The sequence below is a fragment of the Grampus griseus genome, assembly GCF_964374135.1.
Source record: "Grampus griseus genome assembly, chromosome: 6".
In the NCBI taxonomy this organism is placed as follows: Eukaryota; Metazoa; Chordata; class Mammalia; order Artiodactyla; family Delphinidae; genus Grampus; species Grampus griseus.
The window spans coordinates 20153044-20174856 of record NC_139000.1 but is presented as its reverse complement, the minus strand read 5'-3'; the positions used below and the strand labels follow the sequence as shown (position 1 = coordinate 20174856).

Sequence of the window (21813 nt, the reverse complement as noted above, 5' to 3'; positions counted from 1 at the left end):
GTAGGTCTGGCACTGGGCACAGATATAGATATTTTTAAATGTTCCACAGGTGATTCTAAAGTATATCTCTCTGTTGAGAACCGATGGTCTGGATCAGTACTTTGCAAACTTGAATATGCAAATGAGTCACCTGGGATCTTGGTTAAATGCGGGTTCTGATCCAGTAAGTGTGGACTGAGGCCTGAGATTCTGTATTTCATAGGACTGCTGCTGCTGCTGCGCTTCACGCATCTCACTTTGAGTAGTAAGAATCTAGACGGTCTGTGAAGTTTATTGGATTGCCCATTCATTCGTCCATCCATTCATTCATTCATGCATCATCAACACGTAAAATGGGGAGGGGGGAGAGGTGAGGCTAGAGGGAGAGACAAAGCCCAGCGTCTTCCAGGGCTACAGAATTTGGGCTTTATTGGGAGGGCAGTGGGGAGCCACGTCAAGGTTTTAAGCCGAGGAGTGACAGGGTCAGATTTGCATCTAGAAGACTCCTCTGACAGGGCACAGAGAAGCAGCAGAGGGGCGTGGACCACGGCGGGGAGGTCAGCATCGATCCCAGTGCTAGATGTCATGGTCTTGAGGCAGGTGGTGGTAAGTGGAGACGGTGAGAGGGGATTCTTTTCTTTCTTTTTAATCAACTTTATTTTTCAGAGTAGTTTTAGGAACTGAGAGGAAAGTACAGAGAGTTCCCAATACTTCCTGTCCCTGCGCACACATAACCTCCCCCAGTGGAAAGATTTTTTAGATTTTACGAGAGACCATCAAGGAGGATTTGGTGATTGGCCGTGGGGTGGCAGTGAGGAGAGAACGATACCCAGGTCTCTGGTTCGGGCAGGTGGTGGCATCATTGATACAGAGACTCCGAGAGGAGGAATGGACTTGGGGGAAGGTCAGGAGTTCAGTTTGGGGTCATTGACTTGGGAGCACTGGTGGGATATCTGGAAGGAGGTATCCATGTCCGTGCCTGGGCTCCAGCCACACGGGTGTCCTCTCTGTCCCCCAGGGTGCTCGCCGTCCTGGCTCGGGACCTTTGCCTGTGCTGTTTGCTCCCTCATGAGCTCGTCCCCGCCCACTGAGCAGATTTTAGCCTCAGTGTCCTTCCACAGGGTGGCCCTTCCCACACGCCCCTTTATTCTCTCACGGGACCTTACAGTTTTCCTTCACTATGGATCAGTGTTTTTCAAACTGTTTCTGTGGGTGATGACTTGGTTCATGCCAGGCCTTCCTCTCCAGCCTGTAAGCTCCATCAGGACAGGGATTACGTCTTTCTTATTCTTGTATCCACAGAGCCTAGAACATTCTGAGAAAGGACAGGTCTGGGCTGGCAGCGGGGACTGGGTGTTGTCCATGACCAGATGGTACAGATGGTACTAGTTGCCTGGGGAGTTGGATGAGTGCTCGAGGGAGCGTGCGGGCCTGAGGTGAGAGGGGGCTGGAGCAGTTTCCAGTGAACAGGACACATCCCGAGAGGCCCGCGATGTAGCGGAGAAGGGGGGGTCATCGGCTAGTCGGAGGAAACCCAGGGAAGGAAATGTCAAAGCGGGCCGTGCTGCGCTGGTTGCGGCTGCCGCCTGTGGAGTGCTTGTGTACCAGCACGGTGCCGAGCTCTGGGTGTACATCACTCCTCGCACAGCATCCTGTGTTACGGCTAAGGAAACTGGGGCCCAGAAGGTTACCCCCGAGGTCACCTAGCCAGTAAGTGTGAAGTGGGCAACAGTATCCAGAGCTCTCCCCACTGTAAGGTGCTGCCTCCGTTCTCCTGGACTTTGCCAAACTTGTTGCAGTGGGGGCAGGGAAGGAGGACGGCCTGGAGGCCCCTGTGGCAGGGCGGTGGCTTCAGCCTCTGGGTGTCAAGAAGCCAGGCCTGAGGAGCTGACTGAGGCTGGGCAGGGGTTCCTGGAAGCCGGCATCGAGCCAGAGACCCAGAGGCGTGCCAAACTTGAAGGAGCAACCCCGTCTCAAAAGGCAAGCCTGGAGGTCAAATGGCCATGTGGGAATTCTAGTAGCCTCTCTCCCTTTCTCCGACGACTTTCCATTTCACAGAGCACTTTCCTGTCCTTTCTCAGGCTTGGTCCCCAGAAGTGATAGTCTGGGATCACACAGCTAGCAAATGAGGGGGTCAGGATTCCAGCCCAGATCTTCTGGCATTATGTCCAGGGCTCTTTCCGAAAATCCTTTGTAAGGGCCACCCTGAGATGGAGGGAAACGCCAGTTCACCCCCCACCCCCTGACCTCCACCAGCCCGGCCCAGCCCAGCCCAGTGCAGGAAGTGGTTTCTGAGGGCAGTTGAGGAGCGCGGCATCTGTGGTAGATGTGATGAGTCATCTCAGAGTGCGAGCTGCAGGTTGACTCTGGGGTCAGCCGACCCGGCTCCACGCTTAGTAGTTGTGTGACATTGGGCAAGTTATTTCCAGCAGCCTGCCACCACCTTCAACCCCAATAGCAGGTGGGGGTCTAGGGCCCAGGGGACATAGCTGGTGTGAGCAGGCCTCTGGATGTCACACCTGTCACCCTTCCCCAGCCCGTTCGAGCCCTGGATTGCGCTGGGGAGAGGATTTGATTATGTCGTAAACAGAGGCTCCATTTAGAGGGCCTGGTTCATTTCCTGAGTGCTTCTAGCAGGCGAGACATGCACAGAATTAGCCCTGGTCCAGCCAAGCCAAAGAAGTGATGGATGGGAGAGATACACGCTCCCCGCAGAAGAGGGGCAGCTGCATGGAGCGCTCGGACCCAGGGCCCTGGGCCAGCAGGCTGGTCTCTGGGGCACCTTGGCTGGATTCTTGTCACTCCAAGCTGCTGTAACAGCTGCCTAACTGGGTGTCCCCAGCTGCCTGCACTTTCTCCATGAGAGCGCTCACCACACTCATTAAGACCAATTGTCTAACCTCTGTTTTTCTGCTCAGCTGAGGGCAGGGACTGTGTCTGACTTGTCCTCTGCTGTCCCCATCCCCACCCCAGGGCCTAACTCAGTACTTGGAGAATGAATGACTGCGTGTATGCATGCCATGTCCCCGTCCTCACGCCACACCTGCTCACACCACCCAGGGCAGCTTCACGTAGTACGGCTCTGCCCGTGTCATTCCCTCGCTCACAGGACGATCCCACGCCCGGCATCCACTCTGTACTATGGCTCTCATCTTTATTTCTTTTCCTGTCCTAATTCTCCCCCTTGCCACCCTCTCCCCCAAGGTTTCAGAGGCCCCTTCCCCCCCAGGTACCCGATGCCACCCTAGCTTTCCCAGGAACACAGGCCTGACCACAGCGGCTCAGGTGCGCACACACGCCCCGTCCAGGAGCACAGGATGGAACCGATGAGCTCTGGTCCTTGTTTGCCAGTGTCTGCCCTGTGGCAGATGGGCCTGGGCGAGGGGCCTCCAGCAGTGCTCACAGCCTGCTCCCCTCCCTCTAGACCCCTGGGGCCCCAAACCGTTGTGTGTAAGGGTCCAAGGAAGTGGGGAGAGACCGTTGGCCGTGAGGCAGGAGTTCTAATACTGAACCAGCCTCGGATTTCTTAGGTAATTTCCTTAGCCCCTGGGACCTCAGTTTCCCTATCTCTAAGATAAGCCTAGACTAATAATAGCTCCCACTTTATCAGATGCTTCTCTGGGGCTGGGCCCTGTGAAGAACACTAACTTAGTCCTGTGAGTCTGGTGTGATATCGTGGCTCTGTTCCAGGTAAGGAAACAGGGCTGGGCTCGGAGAAGTCGGGAGGCTTGGCCATTTTCTTGCACGGCTGGGAAATGACACCGCTGGAATCAAAACCCAAGTCCACCTCGGGCAGTCTGAGCAGGAACGGCCGGGCGCTCTGAGAGCCCTCGGTCCTGGGTGGTTTCTCAGCGGCCCTGGGGCGGGGCCTCTCTGGGGACAGAGGCACTTCCCCTCCTGGCTTTGTTTGGCTTGGCCTCGCTTTAGTGCAGGATTGGCAGAGGCAGGCTGACTTGCATTTCTGGTTTTGGGTCTGTTGCTGCACTTTCCCTAGGGGCGAGGTGCGGGGGCAGGCTCAGCGCAGTCACTGCTGGTACAGACCTGAGCCCCCCACCCCCACCCCCCAGGAAAGGGGAAGTGCAGCCTGCTCCCCTCTCAGGGCCCAGTGCCAGGCCCCAAGGGCACCGATTGCTGCTTCCCTAGTCCATCCTTCCAGACAGAGGGGTCTGGCGGTGGGTGTGGCGGGGGTGAGAGAACGTAGGGCACCAGGGAGCTGGCTGCCGGAGTTTGTTCTTGAGGGAGAAGGCTCCCTGGTGGGTGGGAGACGACCAGGGGACTGGGCTGCTCTGGGGACTGAGATCCGAAGTGGGCTTGGGAAGAAGGAGCCAGAGGCCAGGCTTTAACCCCAGCTTAGCCCTGGGTTTTTTGTTTGTTTGTTTGTTTTTAGCCTTGGGTTTATGGGCGCCTTGGGGCAAGTCCCTAGGTCACTGTCCAGGCTGGGCCCTCTGTCTTCCTGTCAGTGCAGTGGAGGGTCTCTCTGACCCCCTGGGAACAAACTAAGGTTCCCGGATGAGATTCCTGGATTGGGGCTCCTGGCATCACAATTGCCAGCTTCGACTCTGGGAGTCTGACCGTCTGCTTCCAGGGGTCCACGGGAAAGATGTGTCACTGTTTGAGGTTCGTGGCCGTTGTTTTAATCACCATGACTACCACCACCATCATCTCATTTCAGAGCTTTGGACTTTCTATAGTCTACTCTCCTGGTGTGTCACTTGGGTACATTGTTTATCCCGTTTCATAGGTGGAGAGCCTGAGGCCCAGAGGGTTTAGGGACTGGCTTATCCTGGCCCCGTTGTGTGATTCTAGGTTGGCCCCTGCTCCTTTCTGGGCCTCAGCCTCCCCATCTGTGCAGTGGACATTTGGGCTCGCTGAAGTTCCAGGGTCTGAGGCAATGAGGTCCAAGGGGTTCCTGGGTTGAGCTGTCTTCATCCTGGAGCTGCAGGCAGGATTTCCAGGGAAGGAAGTCCTCCTGGTGAGTGGGCACCTGTCTTTGGCTGTGCCTGGGAACCAGACCCTGGCCAGATGGTCCTAGAGTCCTCTGAGGCTTCCCCTCCTGGCTCAGCAACTCTCTCTGCACCCCACCACCCAGGGTGGTGGATGGGCAGAAACTTTCACTGTCATCCTCCCAGACGATGCTCTTACCCACACCGGGCTTTCACATCCGCTCTGCTGCTCCCAGACGACACTGTGACCTCTGACGCGTGTGTGCAGCACCCTGCAGCTGCCCCGACCTGTGGCTGGGCCACTTATTCCCAGATGTGAGGCCTGGTTGGTCCAGGGCTTAAAAGAATTCCCAGCTGCAGGCATAGCCTTTCAGTCTCTGGCAGCTGTGCAGTGGTGCATAAGTTGCTGCTCTCTGGGCTCATCTTCCTCATCGATCAAATGGGCATTTGTGGTCTTTACAGTAAGACCTCTTAACATATGTGCTGAGGTATTTAGCCCTGAAATCTTCCACCTCTGCGTATGTGTGCGTGCGTGCGTGTGCGTGTGCGAGCGTAACTGTATAGTTCCCAGGGATGTGCGGCATCTTTCTCTTTCATTAGTTCTAGGTGCTGTGGCCTCTTCATAGACGAAACCCGGGCTCTGAGTAGTTCTAGGTCCTTAACTGTGATGAGGGACCCAACCTAGCCCAGGCCTGACTGACTTTCCCGTGTGGCTATGACACCGAGACACCCCTGACTTTCTCTGAGCCCCAGGCTTCCTGTGAGATAGCTGCTTTTCACACTCCATGAAGGGCACCATTTTTCCCTTTGCAAATGAAATCTGCGGGAACCCAGCAAAAACTCCAAGAGTTCTGAGGGTTGTGTGTGAGGCAGGAAATGCTTCCTTTTTTGGATGTGGAACTTCTGAGGTTCCTCCAAACACAGTTTCAAAAGCACTGGGTGAATGGTCCCTCAGTGAGGTTCCATGTGTCTGTGACATATGTCTAGTCCAGGTGTGAGCAAATATTTTGAAGTTCTGGTTTTATTCCAGTTTATTAGTTTCAGAAAGATCTAAACATTCAGAGCAAGTTCTAATTTGAATGACTCACTAAAGTTTTTTTAAAACCTTTGGTTCAGGTAGAGGATACCCTTCGGCTGGGTCCAGGATTCTCCCACTTGGTGATCTCTCTGGCTTGGGACTTGGTTTGATTCTGGCCCACGAAGGCAAAGGCTGTCTGGCTCCTCATTTATTCACAGAGTGACTTACTCACAGAGGGACCATGACATTCCCCTTAGAGGGCCACTGGGAAGATTACATAAGAGGGGTTTACTCTGCCATGGCCCCTGGCATATGGTAGGAGCCACATAATGGTAACTAGCCTCTCCCTCTTCTCCCGTAAATGACCAACCATGTTTTGAGGGATCAGAAGTTTCCAGCAAGGAAATGAGGGTGGGAGCCCACATTCAGTTACGCCAAAGGGACTGTCAGGTTTCCATGTGGCACCTCGGCTTTCACAGTGTAGAGTGTGGGGTTTGGGTCAGGGCTTGATTTTGTTTCAATCTCTGTGACATTGGCTTGTGCACAGTGGCCTCCACTTGTGAGCCTTCCTCATTTTCTCTTTATTTCACAGATGTTTGAGACAGAGGCAGATGAGAAGAGGGAGATGCCCTTGGAAAGGAAGGGGCCGGGTGCTGAGGACCCCTCACCCAGCAAGGACCCCTCTCATGGCCAGGATCCTCCTCCAGGACAAGACCTGCCACCCAAAGAGGACTCCTCTTCCAGCCAGGAACCCTCTGCTGGCCCAGAATCACCAACCAGCAAAGACTCACCTTCCTGCAAAGAATCCCCTCCGGGCCAGGAACCCTTGCCAAGCAAGGACTCCTCACCATGCCAGGAACACCCTACGGCCCCAGCCTTCTCTCCATGCCAGGACCTTCCTGCTGGGCAAGAACCCTCCCCCAGCCAAGACCCTCTAATCAGCAAACACCTCCCTGACATCCAGGAGCCCCCTGCCCAGGACCTTTTGCCCCGTCAAGACCTGCCCGTGAGCCAGGACCCCCTGGCAGCTGAGCCCCTTGCTAAGGAGACCACGAGCTCTGGGGACCCACCGGCAGCCACAGGAGACTCGCCTATGGCCTCCAGGCCAAACTTCGTGATCCCCGAGGTCCGGCTGGATAACACCTACAGTCAGAAGGCAGGGGCAGAGGGGGGCAGCTCGGGTGATGAGGAAGATGCAGAAGAGGCTGAGGAGGGCGAGGAGGGAGAGGAGGACGAGGACGAGGACACAAGTGATGACAACTATGGAGAGCGTGGTGAGGCCAAGCGCAGCAGCATGATCGAGACGGGCCAGGGTGCGGAGGGAGGCCTCTCGCTGCGCGTGCAGAACTCGCTGCGGCGCCGGACGCACAGCGAGGGCAGCCTGCTGCAGGAGGCCCGCGGGCCCTGCTTCGCCTCCGACACTACCTTGCACTGCTCAGATGGAGAGGGCACTGCGTCCACCTGGGCCATGCCTTCGCCCCGCACCCTCAAGAAGGAACTGGGCCGCAATGGTGGCTCAATGCACCACCTTTCCGTCTTCTTCACAGGACACAGGAAGGTAAGGGAGCCAAGGGTGAAGGGGGAGTGGGTACATGACAGGGTGGGGTGGAGGGAGCATGCGTCCAGGAGCTGCAGGGAATGAGCCTTTGCTTTGTCCCACCTCTGTTCTTCTCTCAGCCTTCCAATGAGCCTTCCACCCATTTGACAGAGGATAAAACTGAGGGCCAGAGGGACCAAGAAGGCAGAACCTGGACTTAAACCCAGGACTTTATGACTCCAGATATTCTTACAGCTCCATTGTACTGGGGAAACCCACAGAAAGTAGAGCAGGTGTATTTGGATCTAAAAGATCCAACATCATAACTGGAGAAATAGTTATAATTTACACTTGGTCCAGGCCTAGCCAGACTAGAAATCTATCAGCCAACAAGCATGACAACACATATTTCCTCTGTGCTGGCATTATTCTAAGCGATTTACAGGAACTCATTAACTCTTACAACAGCCCTGTGAGGTAGACACTGTTGTGAGGAAACTGAGGCACTGGGAGGTTATGTGCTTTGCACCAGGTCGCACGATTTATAAAAGTCTGAATCAGAACTAGAATGTGGCTCCAGGGCTGGAGCTCTTAACCACTGTGCCCTTTGCCTCTTGCAAATGTTTAGAAATAGATGAGTAAGTGTTGATTGATTTCCTGCTGTGGGCCAGGCCCTGTGCTCTGTGCCACAGCAGGGGCCACAGAAGTGTGTGAGGCTGATCTCAGCCCGTGAGGAATGCTGCTGCTGTGTGGGCCCCGAAGGTGGCCTAACAGTGAAAAGATTGCATCACGGCCTTGAAGCCCGTTAGCCAGCTTGAGCCTGGGCTCTGTCCCTTACTCACTGTGTGGCCTTGGGTGAGTCACTCAGCTCTTCTGAGCCTTAGTGTCTTCTCTGAAAAGCAGAGATGAATAGCACTCACATCCCATGGTGGTTGAGGGTGAACCCAAAGAGCCCAGTGCCTGACGACATTCGTGCAGGCGCCAGGCGAGTGCTGTGGAGGTGCTCACAGCCAGTGTGGTGCAAGGTGTTGTTATGACAACTGTTGTGAGGCCAGGCAGGTGCAGATTCAGGGAGGAGAGACCCCAGGGCCTAGGGGCACGAGGGAAGGCTTCTGGCAAAAGATGCTCCTCAGTCTGGCCTTGAAGGTTGGGCAGGTTTAGAATAAACAAAGAGGATGACATAGGCATTCTGTGAAAGACCATGACCTGGACAAAACTGTCTGTAGAAGTCAGTTTAGCTAGAACAAGGGATTTCTACAGTGCAGGGATGGTAGATGGGTGGCACTCATTCTGCCATTTCTGACTGCAAACCCATGGCAGACATAACTAATGGATTCCAGCACATTTCCCCACCAAGTTGGGACATGGCCTCAGAAACCTTCTTAGCTTCTCAGCCACTAGCAATAAGGCCTCTGGGCACGTGGGAGGACACCTTCTGCTGAAAGGTGTCTGGGCTGGAAGGGCCGGTTGGGGCCCTCTAGAAAAGGGCCTTAAACTTTGTGTCCAGGAATTGGAACTAAATCCCAAAGGAATGGGGACTGGGTCTGTTTCCTCATCTGTAAGCACTTTGATGTGCTCCAAAATCACCAGGGGAATAGGTTATTTATTTATTTATTTTTTAACATCTTTATTGCAATATAATTGCTTTACAATGGTGTGTTAGTTTCTGCTTTATAACAAAGTGAATCAGCTATACATACACATATATCCCCATATCTCCTCCCTCTTGCGTCTCCCTCCCACCCTCCCCATCCCACCCCTCTAGGTGGTCACAAAGCACCGAGCTGATCTCCCTGTGCTATGTGGCTGCTTCCCACTAGTTATCTGTTTTACATTTGGTAGTGTATATAAGTCCATGCCACTGTCTCACTTAGTCCCAGCTTACCCTTCCCCCTCCCCGTGTCCTCAAGTCCATTCTCTACGTCTGTGTCTTTATTACTGTCCTGCCCCTAGGTTCTTCAGGACCCCTTTTTTTTTTTTTTTAGATTCCATATACATGTGTTAGCATACGGTATTTGTTTTTCTCTTTCTGACTTACTTCACTCTGTATGACAGACTCTAGGTCCATCCACTTCACTACAAATAACTCAATTTCATTTCTTTTTATTTAATATTGGAGTAATATTCCATTGTATATACATGCCACATCTTGTTTATCCATTCATCTGTCAGTGGACACTTAGGTTGCTTCCATGTCCTGGCTATTGTAAATAGAGCTGCAGTGAACATTGTGGTACATGACTTTTTGAATTATGGTTTTCTCAGGGTATATGCCCAGCAGTGGGATTGCTGGGTCATATGGTAGTTCTATTTTTAGTTTTTTAAGGAACCTCCATACTGTTCTCCATAGTGGCTGTATCAGTTTACATTCCCACCAGCAGTACAAGAGAGTTCCCTTTTCTCCACACCTTCTCCAGCATTTATGGTTTGTAGATTTTTTGATGATGGCCATTCTGACTGGTGTGAGGTGATACCTCATTGTGGTTTTTTTTTTTTTTTTTTTTTTTTTGCGGTACGCGGGCCTCTCACTGTTGTGGCCTCTCCCGTTGTGGAGCACAGGCTCCGGACGCGCAGGCTCAGCGGCCATGGCTCACGGGCCCAGCCGCTCCGCGGCATGTGGGATCTTCCCGGACCGGGGCACGAACCCGTGTCCCCTGCATCGGCAGGTGGACTCCCAACCACTGCGCCACCAGGGAAGCCCTCATTGTGGTTTTGATTTGCATTTCTCTAATGATTAGTGATGTTGAACATTCTTTCATGTGTTTGTTGGCAATCTGTTTATCTTCTTTGGGGAACAGGTTATTAAGAAATAGATTTCTAAGTCCCCCTACCCTGGAATCTGGAATCAGATTTTCTGGAATCAGAATTTCCAGGGGGCGGTGCCCAGACCTTGCATTTTATTATTTTTTTTTTGCCACGCTGCGAGGCTTACAGGATCTTTTTTAATAAATTTATTTATTCATTTATTTTGGCTGCGTTGGGTCTTTGTTGCTGCGTGCAGGCTTTCTCTAGTTGCAGCAAGCAGGGGCTACTCTTGTTGCGGTGCACAGGCTTTTCACTGTGGTGGCTTCTCTTGTTGCGGGGCATGGGCTCTAGGCTCCTGGACTTCAGTAGTTGCAGCATGCAGGCTCAGTAGTTGTGGCTCGCAGGCTCTAGAGCGCAGGCTCTGTAGTCATGGCGCATGGGCTTAGTTGCTCCACGGCATGTGAGATCTTCCCAGACCAGGGCTCGAACCTGTGTCCCCTGCATTGGCAGGCAGATTCTTAACCACTGCGCCACCAGGGAAGTCCCAGACCTTGCATTTTAAACAAGCCCCTCAGGGATTGGAACGTTCCCCATAGTTTGAGTATCACCATCTTAGGCCATTTCTTGAGGCAGCTTCTATAGGAAAGAGTCCAGACCTCTGTCCTACTGAGGTGAGGCTTCAGGCTGACTCAGACCAGGCCTGGACACTCTCCTCTGGAGGACGGCTGAAGTCTAAGGGCTTGCCGCCTACCTTGGGCCTCCCAATTTCAGTGCCCCTACCAGACCCTTCCAAGTTATGTCCCCTGGCCCCCTTGCTCCAATACAAATATTTATAGACAGATAAATTCACGTACATTTTCATGTACATTTCTAGTTCCCTAAATACGCTGATCTCAGCTCCTGTTTGGGGGCAGATACTTCCACCTGGTAGTCCAGCAGGCCTGGGCCAGCTCTCTCCTGTCTCAGCTTCCTCCTTTGGGTGCCGAAGGTTCCCACTGGCATCCTCCCCTCCCCCACCCTCTTTTGACCTGTAGCTTCCTTTCTGGGGCTTGAGTAACTAAGCTGGCAGGGACCTCAGAGGCTGCCACTAGCCCCTTGGTGGCTACCCTTCCACGTGGCTTCTGCTTGCCAGGCCTCAAGTCCCTCATCATCGTTCATATCCTGCTCCCTCCAGACAGCCAACTTCAGTAAGAAGCTAACCCTTGTATGGGGGAAGTGAAGTCTAGGCTGGACAGGTACCCTGGTCTCCCTCCACCCCTCACTGGCAGTGGGCCTTGGGCAAGTCCCTGCCCTTCTCTGTCCCTCAGTTTCCTCATCAGTAAAATAGGTATTATCAGAAAATAATATTGATACCTCCTTCATAACGTTGCTGGGAAGATTAAAGAGCCTGCCTCGGGTAAAGTGTTCAGGGAAGTGTCTGGCACTCAACACCTGCTAGGTGCTCCATAAATGGGAATCGTGTTGATGATGATGGTGATGATGATGGTGATGAAGGGGTGGAGCGGGAGGAGGATAGCAGGAGTAGTAACGGTCCTCCCAGCATTCACTAGGCGCCTCCAGCTCCCCGTTCTAGCCTTCACAGCACTGCCACGAGCTGGGACCAGCTGTACTCATCTTACAGTGGGGAGCCTGAGGCCTAGGGAGAAGGGTTTGTCCCAGGCCACGTGATGATGGAGCTGGACAGTGGCCTCACCCTGTCCAGTTGTCTCTGGCTCTACCCCAGACTCTGCACACCTCTTGCTGGTGAGGGGCAGGGTGTGGGGTGATGGCAGCTGGGGGAGGCGACAGGTTTTCCTGTGACTTCCATCTTCTTGGCTTGGGCCTGGCTTTCCAGGGGGTGGTCCATGGATGCCAACAGATCAGTTTCCAGGCAAGAGGTGAAGAGGAGAGGGATCAGGTCTTCAGGCTGTGGAGTCAGACGGGCTGCATCCATGTTTCAACTCTGTTTCCTCCCTCCTGGTCCTGAGACCTAGGCCAAGTTACATTTTTTTCTCTGAGCTTTAGTTTTCTCTTATAAAATGGGAATGCTAAGTCTTCACGGAGTTGTCCCAGGGCTTCAAGAAGATTGCAGCGTGTTGACAGCTCTGTGCCCACAGTAGTGATCCTGTCATAGAATGAGACCCAGGAGGGCCAGACAGAGCTGGCGTGGCCTCGGGCCTGTCATTGTGCTGCTGTGTGGCTAAGCTGAGGCTGGCCAGAGCGCATGCTGCCTATCACAGGGGTGACAGTCCTTATGTTACTCCTCGCCTCACCTGTCATTCCTCCCTCTTGTACACTGAGTGATTTCTGCTGTGTATAGGACTGTCTGAACCAGACAGACCTGAGAGATGGTCCACTTGGCCACCATCATCTTATGGATGGGCTGCCTGAAGTCTAGAGAGGAAAAGATCCCCCAGGCTTTTCCTGCGGGTCATCCCCTGAAGCCGGCCCCTTGTGCTGGGTTGAGTTGTCTCACAGTGCCCTCTGCTGCCAGACCCCCGCCTTGCCGGCTGCTCCCTGGAGGTCTGGCAGAGCAGATCCACGGGCCTGTGTCTGTCCTTTTCCTGGAAGCCGGGGGAGCTCCAAGAGTATCTGTGTCTCAGCCCACGCCGCCGCCCTTGAATTTCACCCCAGCCTGGCCTGGCTTGGCCCAGGATCACGGGTCATGCTTTGACAGTGAGGAGAAGAGGCTGCGGCCCCTCCCTGGCTGTGCTTCATTCTCCCCTCCTGCAGGAAACTGGCTCGGGCAGAGGCTGTCAGCCGAGGGTGCCAGCCCTACTGCACTAAGCTTACCACCTAGGCTGCAGGTCAGACAAGAGGTGCCTTCCAGCTCCAAGACGTGATGATACCTTCTAGCCTCCTATTTTTAAAAAGCCTAAAGGACTATTTCCTCTGTCGAAACAAATAAGTGTAGTGTTTAGCTCCAGTGTTTCTACAAGGTTCCTTGGGGTCTGCCAGGATAGTCTGGGTCAGAGAGAGCGGCCAGGCATGGCCAGGTGGCCCCAGAAGTCAGATCAGGACCAATAGGAGAAATCAGGTGAGGCCCTGCTCACGGAAGAGCCCTCAGTCATGGGTGGGCTCTGGAGCCAGACCTGAAATGCTCTGCCACTGGCCAGCTCGGAGAGCCCAGGCACGTTACTGGACTCCTCTGGGCCTCAGTTTCCTTAGCTGTAAACTGGGGGCAATAAACAGCAAATAGCCCTTAGAATTGTTGAGAAGGTTAAATTACAGTATGATATGGTACCTTAGCACACTGCCTGGCATAGAGTCAGTAACAGCAATAACCACCGTAGCTTATAGTCATTGAGCACTTCCAGTACCGGGCACTTTCGCATGTGTTCATTAATCCTCATAACGGCCCTATGAGGTAGGTCCAGTTATTGTCCTCATCTTACAAGTAAAGAAACTGAGGCACAGAGAAGGGATGTAATTTGGCTAAGGTCAATTAGCTAATAAGTGACTGAGCTAGGATTCAAATCCAGGCAGTTTAGTTTTTTATTATTATTGTTTTTTAAAGTAAATTTATTTTATCTTTGGTTGTGTTGGGTCTTCGTTGCTGCACGTGGGCTTTCTCTATTTGCGGCGAGCGGGGGCTTCTCTTCTTTGGGGTGTGGGGGCTTCTCATTGCAGTGGTTTCTCTTGTTGCAGAGCACAGCACGCGGGCTTCAGTGGTTGTGGCACATGGGCTCAGTAGTTGCGGCTTGCAGGCTTAATTGCTCCACGGCATGTGGGATCTTCCTGGACCAGGGCTCGAACCTGTGACCTCTGCGTTGACAGGCGGATTCTTAACCACTGCGCCACCAGGGAAGCCCCTCAAATCCAGGCAGTTTAGCAGTTAACTCTTAACCATGACTGTTATTATAGTTATAATTACAATATGAATTATAATTATTCTTCCAGTCCCTGGAGGTGGCCGGGGGGCTGGGCAGGCTCCAGGGATTTCTGTCTGGAGTGAAGGGAGGGCTGAGTGGTTCTGGGTTCGCCTCCATTCGCCTTTCAGCAGGGAGGGCCATGGAGCAGAGCAGGCAGTGGGGAGCAGATGGGAAGGAGAGGCCCCTTTGCGTGCTGGGCCCTGGGCAGGTCTTGCTGCAGCTCTTGGAGACAGGAGGCTTGGGAGCCACTCTGAGGCTGGAAGCCAGAACCCTGACTCTCTGTCTCAGTTTCTTCTCTTCCTGGCACACAGCACCCCTTGGTGTGTGGGTTTCGCTAGCCGCTTTGGGGGCCGACTCCCAGGGCCAGAGTTCCCTGGCCCCTCTGTCAGGCTGATTGGTGAGGGCCCGACCCTGGAGGTGACCCCCTCCCAGCAGTGGAAGGAAGAGCCCATTTCCCAGCAGTGCAGAGGCTGGGGGTGCCGGGCGGGGCGGGAGTGGTCCCCAGGCCCATTGTGTGGGGCCGATAAAGTGCGGAAGCTGAGGTTAAATGGGAGGAAGCCCAGTGCTGGCGGCCCTTTCCCACGGATGGGGGCTTCAGGCACGGCCCAGCCAGCCCAGCACAACTGTGACCTGTGTGTGTGGGGTGACAGTGACAGCGTCCACTGGGCTGTGAATGCTGGCGGTCCCCGATTACTGAGGGCGCCCTGTGTGCCAGGTTGGGCCTTGGGGGCCCAGCCTTTATCCTGGTGAATCTCTCAACAGCGGGTTGGGTGGCCGTCACCATGCCTCTGCTAGAGCTAAAGAAGCTGAAGCTGAGAGGCCAGGAAACGTCTCCCAAGTCAGTGGCAGCAGGATCTGTACCCAGGCCTGGCTGCAAGCTGTGGGTCCGGAATCCCACACCACAGATGGGCGCGCGCCTGTGAGCGCACGCACGCGCGCTTACAACCTTGGTAGGGCCGCGCTCTCAGGAAGGAGGCAGCATTTCCCCTGAGTCTTTCATTGAAGACATTCAAAATGTGCCCCATCCTCTGCATTTAACTAGCAGCGTCCTCTGGCGGAGAAACACAGGCCCTGAATTCAGACAGACCTAGATTCCAGCTGTCACTTAAAGGCTGTCACTTAACTCCTTGGGCAGGTGACTTAACTTCTCTGAGGTTCTGTTTACTTTATGGACTGACTCTGAAGATTAATGAGATAGTGTCTGGATAATGCCCATTCTGAGGTCTGGCCTATAGCATGAGCTCCATGAATGAAGCTATAATTCATTCATCCATCCATCCATCCGCGGGTGGTTGCACCACTGAGGCTGGTAGCTCCCCCTGCTGGCTATATCTGGATTAAGGCCACTTTTCTTGCCAGAATTGAGAACGCAGTATTTTAAGGTTTAGCCATCTCCTTTATTTTACAAATGAGGAAACTGAGGCCCAGGGTATGGCTCATGAGGAGTCCAAGCTGCGATTCACATCTGGGGGCCTTCTGTCTCATCTTAGGACATAGTGTCCAAGCCCAGCCTACCCTTAGCTCTACCTCCTCCAATATCTCAGAGCATTTCCTGTACTCCCGCTCTGGAGTGGCACTGTGGAGGCCCTGGTTTCCCCTGGAGGAGGCTGGGCACACAAAGGCAGGGCGACAGAGGGCGGGCGGCCCCAGTAGAGCTGGTGGGAGCCTGGAGTGGTCTGGAGGAGGCGAGGAGTAGCAGACTGGGAGGAGGTAGAGACTGGGCAGAAGAGGAGAGAGTGTTCCAGGAAGGGGGCACAGCACAGGAAAAGGCAAGCAGGTGGGGGTGGGCTCAATGGAGCCCCGGGGAATAAAGTTGCAGGCCTTGGATCAAGCAGCGAGGCCTTCAAGACACATCATTCCCAGCCTGCTTTCCCTCTCCCTTGATTCATTCATTCATTTAACAAGTATTTCTTGAGCTCCTAACATATACCAGGCCCAGTCAAGGTGACCTAGACAGAGGTGAAGGCAGACAGAGCCCCTGCTCTGGGGAACTCACAGTCCAGTAGAGGAGACAGATTTGGAAGAGGCCATGTTGGTTATAGTGGGGACCTCACAAGGGGTGAAGGGGGCACACTCTTGGTCTAGGGGCCAAGGAGGGCTTCCCAGGTGAGGAGGCATTTAAGCAGCTTACCCGAGGTCAGGTCTTTCCTGAGGCTGGGTCTTAGGAGGAAAGGGAGGTGGGAGAGTCATAAAAGCATCCCTCATGGAAGGAATGGCACATGCAAAGCCCGAGGTGAGGGGACCGGGCTGTGAAGACTTTCCTCTGACTAGAGGGCAGTTTGAAGAGGTTGCTGGAGTAGGGGTCGGGCTCTCCAGAGAGATAACCAAAGGAGTTGTAACTGAGGTTATCCTAAGATGGTAGACCCTGCATGTCATGTCAGGGAGTTTGGACATTATCTCGAGGGTACTCGGGAACCATGGAAAGCTTTAAGGCAAGAGAGGTGCTCTCCTGTGTGATAATTTACTTAACACACTGCTGACCAATCCCAGGTCTCTTTAAAACCTCAGAATCCTGAGTTGGTTAGTCATTATGATCTCCATTTTGAAATTAAAAGCACTAGAGGCTCAGAGAGGGACAGCAATTGGCTAAGTCACACAGTAGAATCTTCACTGAAGCTTCCTCTCTGGCCTGCCCTACTGCCATGAATGCTGTGTTTCTGGTTTCTCCCGCACAAGTTGTGTATCAGGAGGAGACTGCTTTGGGTGGAGGCTCTGCTAAGCCAGCCACACTCCATGGACAGACTGCTCCCTGTAGTGGGGTCTCCCCCCCTCCCCTCTTCTTCAAGGGGTGGGAGCATGGAGGTGGGAGTGGTTTATAGGAGCTGCTGGATCCCTGAGCCTCTCTTTGCTCAGGAAGCAGCCCCTGGGTACCCAGACTGCAACGTGTCTGTGTTTTCTCTGCAGATGAGCGGGGCTGACACAGCTGGGGACGATGATGATGCCTCCCGGAAGAGAAAGAGCAAAAACCTGTACGTTGGAAAGATCCCTGGTCCTCACCCTAGTGATCGGGGCGGGCGGGTGGGGGGCGCTCCCTGCACCCCCCTTCGTCCTCTGCCCTCTGGCTTATTCCCCATGCCCAGTGGCCTAGGGGTAGAGGTGGAGAGAAGGGGCTGAACCCAGTCCTGCCTGAGACAGACACCCGTGAACAACGGGATCTTGGGACTTAGCAGCGGCCCCAGGGTAAGGTCACCAGGGTCCTAACCACCCAGCACTGCCCTCAGCATCCACTCAGAGTGAGGCAAGGTGCTGATTTAGTATCTGGAAGCCACAGGGAACGAAGCAGAAGCAACCAACCAAGTGGCCCTGGCCCTGTCCAGCTGCTAAGCCAAGCAGTGGCCAAGTGGCCACGACAAGTTCTTTGCTCCCTCTGAGGAAGGGCTGACAGATGGTCATGGGATTCCCCTTTCTCCTCTCGAGCTCTTGCATGCTAGCAGTCTTGGGCGTTGCCAGAAGGGGGTGCTGCTGGCTCAGAGAGCAGATCCGGTACCTTCCTGGCCACTCCCCTCTCCCCCCTACCCCGCTCCCGCGACCATTTATACTTTCGATTCGATTCGGAGGTTAGAGGTGCTCATTCATTAACAGAGCGTGAGTGGATTCTTCTCGGGTCTCTTTGTACCTCGGGCCCTGGAGACTGCGGGGGTGCAGGGATGGGAGGAGGCAGTGAGGCACCTGGTGGCCCACAGAGGGAACCCCCTCCCTCCAGGTTCTGTAGTGCCCACCATTATGCACCAGTTGGGCCGTGTGTGTGTGTGTGTGTGTGTGTGTGTGTGTGTGTGTGTGTGTGTGTGTGTGTGTGTGTGTGTGTGTGTGTGTGTGTGTGCGCGCGCGCGCCTTGGCTGGGGTCCACTCCCTAGAAACTCTTTCCCCAGCTTCCCCTGCCCTCTCCAGTTTCCTGCAGCAACTGTAGGCTTCTCTCACTCTGCAGCCAGGAGCAGTCACACTTTCTAGGGAAGGTAAAATGCACAAACAAAAATAATTCTTTGCACCAACCATCCGGTCCAGGCAGCATCAGAGCTGCCGTGGGTGGTGCTCCCGGGGGTGGAGCAGTGGAGGGCAGCAGAGGGTGGACATCCAGGGTGCTGGAGCTGCCCTGTTGCACCAACTCTAGCCTTCTTTCAAAGTGGGCGCTGCCCTTTGACTGCCTGAAGTTCACATTCTTAAAAGCTTAGTCAAGGACTCTTAGAATCTGGGATGATAATAAAAATAACTCATGTTTATTGTGCTAGGCACTATTCTGTGTGCATTACATATATTATCTAATTTAACCTTTACCATAATTTTTATTTTACATTTCTTTTTTCTTATTTACTCTATTTTGCAGGTGAGTAAACTGAGGCAGAAAGAGGTTACTTGTCCAAGGTCACAAAGCAAGGAAGTGGTAGAGTTGAGATCTGAAACCTGGCATGTTGGCTCTAAAAGTATATATAAATATACATATATTTTAAAATTTATTTATTCAGAGCCTGTTATAATTAATTAATTAATTAATTAATTAATTTTTTGGTCTCGCCGTGCTGCTTATGGGATCTTAGTTCCCTGACCAGGGATTTAACCCAGGCCCCCTGCAGTGGAAGCACGGAGTCCTAACCGCTGGACCACCAGGGAATTCCCATGGAGCCTGTTATTTTTAAGCTTGGCGCAGAACACCCTGCAGGAGGTCCACAGCACCCCAGCTAAGTAGCCTTTGAGCCTCTAGTGACAGGAGTCCATTCCCCAGAGGGCACTCATTCCATCTTTTCATGGCTCTGATTGGAGGAAAGTGTTCCTTTAGCTTCCTCTTGTGGGTCTCTCTTCTGCTCTCTGGGCCCACATGGGGACACATGAGGCACCTCTGAGCTCTGCCATCCTTTCCTGAGTTGCCCGTGTGGACTTCCGAGGACCTCTCCAGCTGTGCCCTGCAGCTGTGAGTCTGCCCAGCTGTGCATGTGGGAGGAAAGGCTTGTCTGGGCAGGGGCTTCAGCCTCCTCCAGCCACAGGGAAACACAGTGGTCTCTGAGCCAGCAAGGAGCCCAGGTGGATGGCGGCAGCCTGCAGGCTGGACCTCAGGCAAGCTTCTGCTCCCTGGGAGCGGGCCAGGAGCAGGGCCTCTGAGACAGAGCACTGTGCCCCAGGAGGCCAGGCTCTCTCACTCCTAGCCACGCCAGGGCTCTCCGAGGGCCTTGATCCTCACCAGAGGGCTGCCAGTCCCTGGACTCCTTGGCCTTATCTCATTGGCTTGGAATCTGCTAGAGCAGGATCCCAATCTCTAATCAGCTGTCCCAGACCCTCAGGACAAGTATGAATTCGGCCTGAGCACTTTTGCCCCAGGCACTGCGCTAAAGCTTTCTGTGCATTTTCTCCTTGCCTCAAAACAACCCCGTCAGATGGTAGGTACTATTATCACCTGTGTTTAACAGATGAGAAAATTTGACATTCAGAGAGGTTAGGTAACTTGACAAAGGGCACACAGTTGGTAACTGCTGGAGCTGGGATTTGAACCCAAGACTGTCTTGCTGCAGCACTGTGGCTTTTGACCTCCACCCTGGACCACTTTCCTTCATTAAACAGGGTGTCCCATAGGTCTTAGTGCCCTTTGAAGCTTGAATAACTTCAGAAGTATGCTCCCAACTTATAAAACACATTTGAAAGTTCAATTATTCAAATTTCTTTTACACTTATTTAGCTTTGTGATTTTGATAACACATTTTTAATTTTACGCATTTAATTTTTGGTTAAGTCAGCGTTTTTCATCTGTAAGAAGAACAGAGATCAAAAATTAAAACAAAAAATGTATTACTCAAAAGTCATAAGGCTAAATATGCAGGAAAAAATTAATTCCTTTCAAATGACGTTTTTGAGAGTTTACAGGATTTGTACTTTTGACGTTATTTATTCAAGCTTAAAACTACTGAAACTTTGTGGGACATTCTGCATGTTCATGGATGGATGTATCCAAAGCCAACGACAGGCTGAGCTGTCTTCTGGCAGGAACTATTCTCTAGGAGGTGCCCAGAGTAGGGCTCTAGGGACCAGGGGGAGGCTAACATGAGCATGAGACACTTAACCCCTTTCTCGCCAGCAGCTTGCCCAGGGCTGAAATCTGCCTGGGGGAATGGCAGGGCTAAAAATGGTTCTTGGCTAAAAATAGACAGTCCTGCCACCCAGGTGGGCAGAGCCTCCCCCTCCCTCCTGCCTTCCCTCCCAGCAATTTGCTGACTTGTTTTCTCCTCCTTCCCAGGGAGCTGCCATGGCAACGGGGAGGCCAGTCACAAATAATGGGTCTGGCTTCCTGCCTGGGCGGGCCCCAGAGGCCGCCCCTTACAGACACATGCCCCTTTCACAGGCTCCCTCTCAGGGTTGGCCAGGAGGGATATTTTTTTTCTGCTCCGGCCCTGGTCCCTCCCATTTCCTGGCTCCTCCTGTCTGAGTCCCAGCCCAGCCTGTGCCTGGGAGTCCAGTCCTCCAGCTGGAATCCCAGCGAGCGCTCGGCTACAGCCCGCACCGTTGCTGCCTGGGACTCGGGTTGGGAACAGGAGCCTAGGGTGCTCCCAGCAGACCGTCCCAGGCAACAAGGTGGGGGGCCCTACAGCGATGCTCCGAGGCATGTACCTCACGCGGAACGGGAACCTCCAGAGGCGGCACACCATGAAGGAGTAGGTGCCCCTCACCCCAGCCTTCACCCTCCCGACCCTGAATTTGCGGTGGCCGAGTGTGCCAGGCTGACCGACCCCGTTTTCTGCTTCTGTCTCCAGAGCCAAGGACATGAAGAACAAGCTGGGCATCTTCAGGCGGCGGAACGAATCCCCTGGGGCCCAGCCAGCGGGCAAGGCAGACAAAGTGACGAAGTCATTCAAGTAGGTCCTCTCTGGCCCCCCTGGGCCCCCCTCAGACACTTACTGGTCCCTGTGGGAGCAGGGCTAGCAGTGGGGTTAGGAGAGAAGGCTGTTGACTTGATCCGGCTCTGGGGCGATGCAGACTCTCGTAGTGGGAGCCTGGTACCCGGCATAAGCAGCCCTCATGGGGAGATGCTGTCCTGGGAAGGATGACCAGGGAGGGGCAGAGGTGGGGATAGAAGTGATGCCGGCCCCAAGAAAGGGGGTGGGCCCCCTCCTGGGCTCCCCAACCGGGCTAAGCTACTCTGTGGGCCAAGGCAGCTGACAGAGGTCACCCAGCCCTAGCCGCCCCGCTTCCCTCACTGTGCCCCTTGCCTCACCCCTCAGGCCCACCTCAGAGGAAGCACTCAAGTGGGGCGAGTCCTTGGAGAAGCTGCTGGTCCACAAATGTAAGTGGGGGCCAGCTGGCCTGTTCCCTCCCTGTGTCTCTCCCCCCTCCTCCTTTCCTTCTCTCCCAGGCCCAGAGAGTGCGTCTGGCTCTGCAGAGGTTACCTTTCCCTTTTCCCTGGGCCCAGTTAGGTGTCCCTACCATTGGGAAAGGCCGAGGCCCTTGGGCTGGCCTTGGAGCCGGCTCCTGCCAGCCCCTCCCTGTCCATGGGAGCTGGCACTGCCTGCCAGAGGCCGTTGGGACCTGTGTGCTCAGACCCATATTCCCAGAATAACAATAAACATTTCCATGTACTGAGGGCTTACACTGGGCCAAATGCACCTGCCATCTCGTGGGTGGGAACCCCTCATCCTCACAGGGCTCCAGGAAATAAGGCTGGTGATCCCCATTTGACAGATGAGGAAACTGAGGCACAGATGGGGAGTGACCTGGCTAAGGCCCACAAAGAGGCAATGGCAGTGGTGGGACCATATCCCAGGG

The 21813-nt window shown here is 53.9% G+C and overlaps 2 protein-coding genes across 2 annotated transcripts in view; one reads left to right on the top strand and one right to left on the bottom strand.

The window, feature by feature from the left end:
* Nucleotides 1-21813, bottom strand: part of RNF183 (ring finger protein 183) — a gene marked incomplete at its 3' end in the record, with an annotated part of 360397 nt that overhangs the window by 234358 nt on the left and 104226 nt on the right. The window lies entirely within an intron of this gene.
* The window catches only part of RGS3 (regulator of G protein signaling 3), a gene marked incomplete at its 5' end in the record, with an annotated part of 127536 nt that overhangs the window by 103374 nt on the left and 2349 nt on the right, over nucleotides 1-21813 (top strand). Inside the window, 4 exon segments of the mRNA XM_082656624.1 lie at nucleotides 6533-7498; nucleotides 16978-17042; nucleotides 20805-20906; nucleotides 21273-21334. Coding sequence (XP_082512750.1) covers nucleotides 6533-7498; nucleotides 16978-17042; nucleotides 20805-20906; nucleotides 21273-21334 — 1195 coding nt within the window.